Source organism: Euprymna scolopes, chromosome 37 (assembly GCF_053919585.1).
Source record: "Euprymna scolopes isolate OS-2025 chromosome 37, ASM5391958v1, whole genome shotgun sequence".
Lineage (NCBI taxonomy): Eukaryota > Metazoa > Mollusca > Cephalopoda > Sepiida > Sepiolidae > Euprymna > Euprymna scolopes.
The window spans coordinates 10,453,344-10,455,843 of NC_136518.1; the positions used below are offsets into that span (position 1 = coordinate 10,453,344).

At 30.3% G+C, this 2,500-nt stretch overlaps 1 protein-coding gene across 2 annotated transcripts in view; it reads right to left on the reverse strand.

The window, feature by feature from the left end:
- The window catches only part of LOC145261079 (condensin complex subunit 1-like), a 125,660-nt gene that overhangs the window by 9,950 nt on the left and 113,210 nt on the right, over positions 1-2,500 (reverse strand). For both annotated transcript variants that reach the window (XM_080119258.1, XM_080119257.1), the window contains one exon: positions 838-1,021. In XM_080119258.1, the coding sequence (XP_079975384.1) occupies positions 838-1,021 (184 nt within the window). The remainder of the gene's footprint in view (positions 1-837; positions 1,022-2,500) is intronic.

A 2,500-nucleotide genomic window follows, 5' to 3' on the forward strand; every position in this document is an offset into this window, starting at 1 on the left:
GAGCTTCTCTACAGAGAACTGAAAATGGGTCGCCTCCAGCTTCAAATCAAAGAGTTATTCCAAAGAGACATGAAAGAGATCAACATAGACCTTGGAAGTTGAGAGACACTTGCTGACCAGCACAACCTGTAGAGGTGCCAGGTCATCAGCAGACTCAAGAGAGGTGAGAATAAGCACTAAGTTGTGGCAGAAGTGAGCCCAATGCACGACTGCATGACCCGCCGCCAATCTCCCTCCTCAGGGTACAGAACGAAGATCAGACATCGTCAATGGACACCAATAAATATTCAATACGTTGTCTTCATCAGTTACTGAAGTGATATTAGCTCCCTTGATGGCACCAGACAGAAGATTAAAAAAGGAAAAAAGATAAAGAAAAAAATGGTTAAAATAAAGGAAAGAAAGGGGTGAAAAAAAGGGGCTAAAAATTAGTGTTGGGACGATTAATCAGAAATTGGAAGATTTGCGGGTATCGGAATCGGAAAAATGTTTTTTGGAAGACCAATCAAGATAGACGAAGACCAACTCAGGGTTCTCTTGAAGGAAGATGGCCATCAGAGAATTGGGTGAAAAGATGAAGTGTGATTTTGCGACAATTTCCCACCACCTTCAGTCGATGGGCTTCACACAAAAACTTGCAATTTGGGTTCCACACTAACTAACTTTTGCGGTTAAAATTCTTTGATTTTTCTTTAAAAAAAATAAAAAAACGGCAGGAACTTATGCAACAATCTAATAGAATTTTTGTAAAAAAATTCATGAAAGAATTAAACTGCTTTAAGATAAGAAGGGTAGAGTGGAAGAGAAACTCACAGGATGAAAACGATGCAGTCTTACCTTAAACTCTGTCTTGCACTTGGTTCGGGCTTTCTTTAAGATGGCTATGAAATAATGATACAAATCATCGTCGGCCATTTTGTCGCCATAGCACGAGAAATTCTCCTGCAACTTACGAACTGCTTTCTCATTGTATGACAACAAAGTCAAACAGAAAGCAAGATCTCTCCACTGACGCTCAGTCCTTAAAAAAAATAAAAATAAATCAATAAAAAAAAGAAAGAAAACATTTTTTTTAAATAGATAAAATTTCCAGTGAGCAATAATATTTTACTGAAAAAAAAAAAAAATTAAAATTTCCAGTGAGCAATAATATTTTACTGAAAAAAAAAAAAAAAAAAAAAAAAAAAAGAAGAAAGAAATTAAAAAAGAAAAAATTAAAATTTCCAGTGAAGTCAATATTTTACTTGGGGTGGGGTGGGGGACTTAATTCAGTTTAACACTTTATATAAATTAGCTTTGGGAGTCGTCAGGAAAGTTTGTGTAGTGCCTAATGTTATGTTTAGTGCACTAGAAGTGGGGTGGATTAGAGACTGATCATCTATGAGTCGACATAGTAAAGAGAATATCATGTTCAAAGACCCGAAACTCTCCAGAGATAATCACTGAGATTTCACTGACAAGACAATAACCAACAGCACCATACTATAATGTGTATGTTTAAACTTGATCATAAAATACACATATTATATTTTAAATAATGCAGAATTACTGTAGGTATAAAAAAAATGAAGTAAAAAAAAAAAAAAATGAAGTAAAAGAAAAATGAAGTAAAAAAAAAATGAAGTAAAAGAAAAATGAAGTAAAAAAAAAATGAAGTAAAAGAAAAATGAAGTAAAAAAAAAATGAAGTAAAAGAAAAATGAAGTAAAAAAAAAATGAAGTAAAAAAAAAATGAAGTAAAAGAAAAATGAAGTAAAAGAAAAATGAAGTAAAAGAAAAATGAAGTAAAAGAAAAATGAAGTAAAAAAAAATGAAGTAAAAGAAAAATGAAGTAAAAGAAAAATGAAGTAAAAGAAAAATGAAGTAAAAGAAAAATGAAGTAAAAGAAAAATGAAGTAAAAGAAAAATGAAGTAAAAGAAAAATGAAGTAAAAGAAAAATGAAGTAAAAAAAAAAAGTAAAAAAAAAATGAAGTAAAAAAAAATGAAGTAAAAAAAATGAAGTAAAAAAAAATGAAGTAAAAAAAAAATGAAGTAAAAATAAAAAAAAAATGAAGTAAAAAAAAAATGAAGTAAAAAAAAATGAAGTAAAAAAAAATGAAGTAAAAAAAAAATGAAGTAAAAAAAAAATGAAGTAAAAAATAAAAATAAACTAAGACGTGCATGCAAGTATTGTTTTTTCTAAACAGTTCACTTCTTGTAAAAAAAAAAAAAAAAAAAAAAAATACTCGAGTTGAGATCAAAACCAAAACCTAAAATAGCGAGTCAAATATGATAACCATTATGCCAGCTTGATACGTTCTTCAAAAAGTGTCTTCAAACCTACTTATTCTTAACACAAGTAATGTCATGTGAACGACTTGCGCATACACGTTTGTGAAACAGTTGGCAAACAGATAAAAATCTGATGACCCCCCCCTTTCCACACACCAATTTTTCAATTTTTACCTTTTAGCAACCGTTTTTTCCAGACGGAAACTGATCAAAAAGTTTTTCACATGTC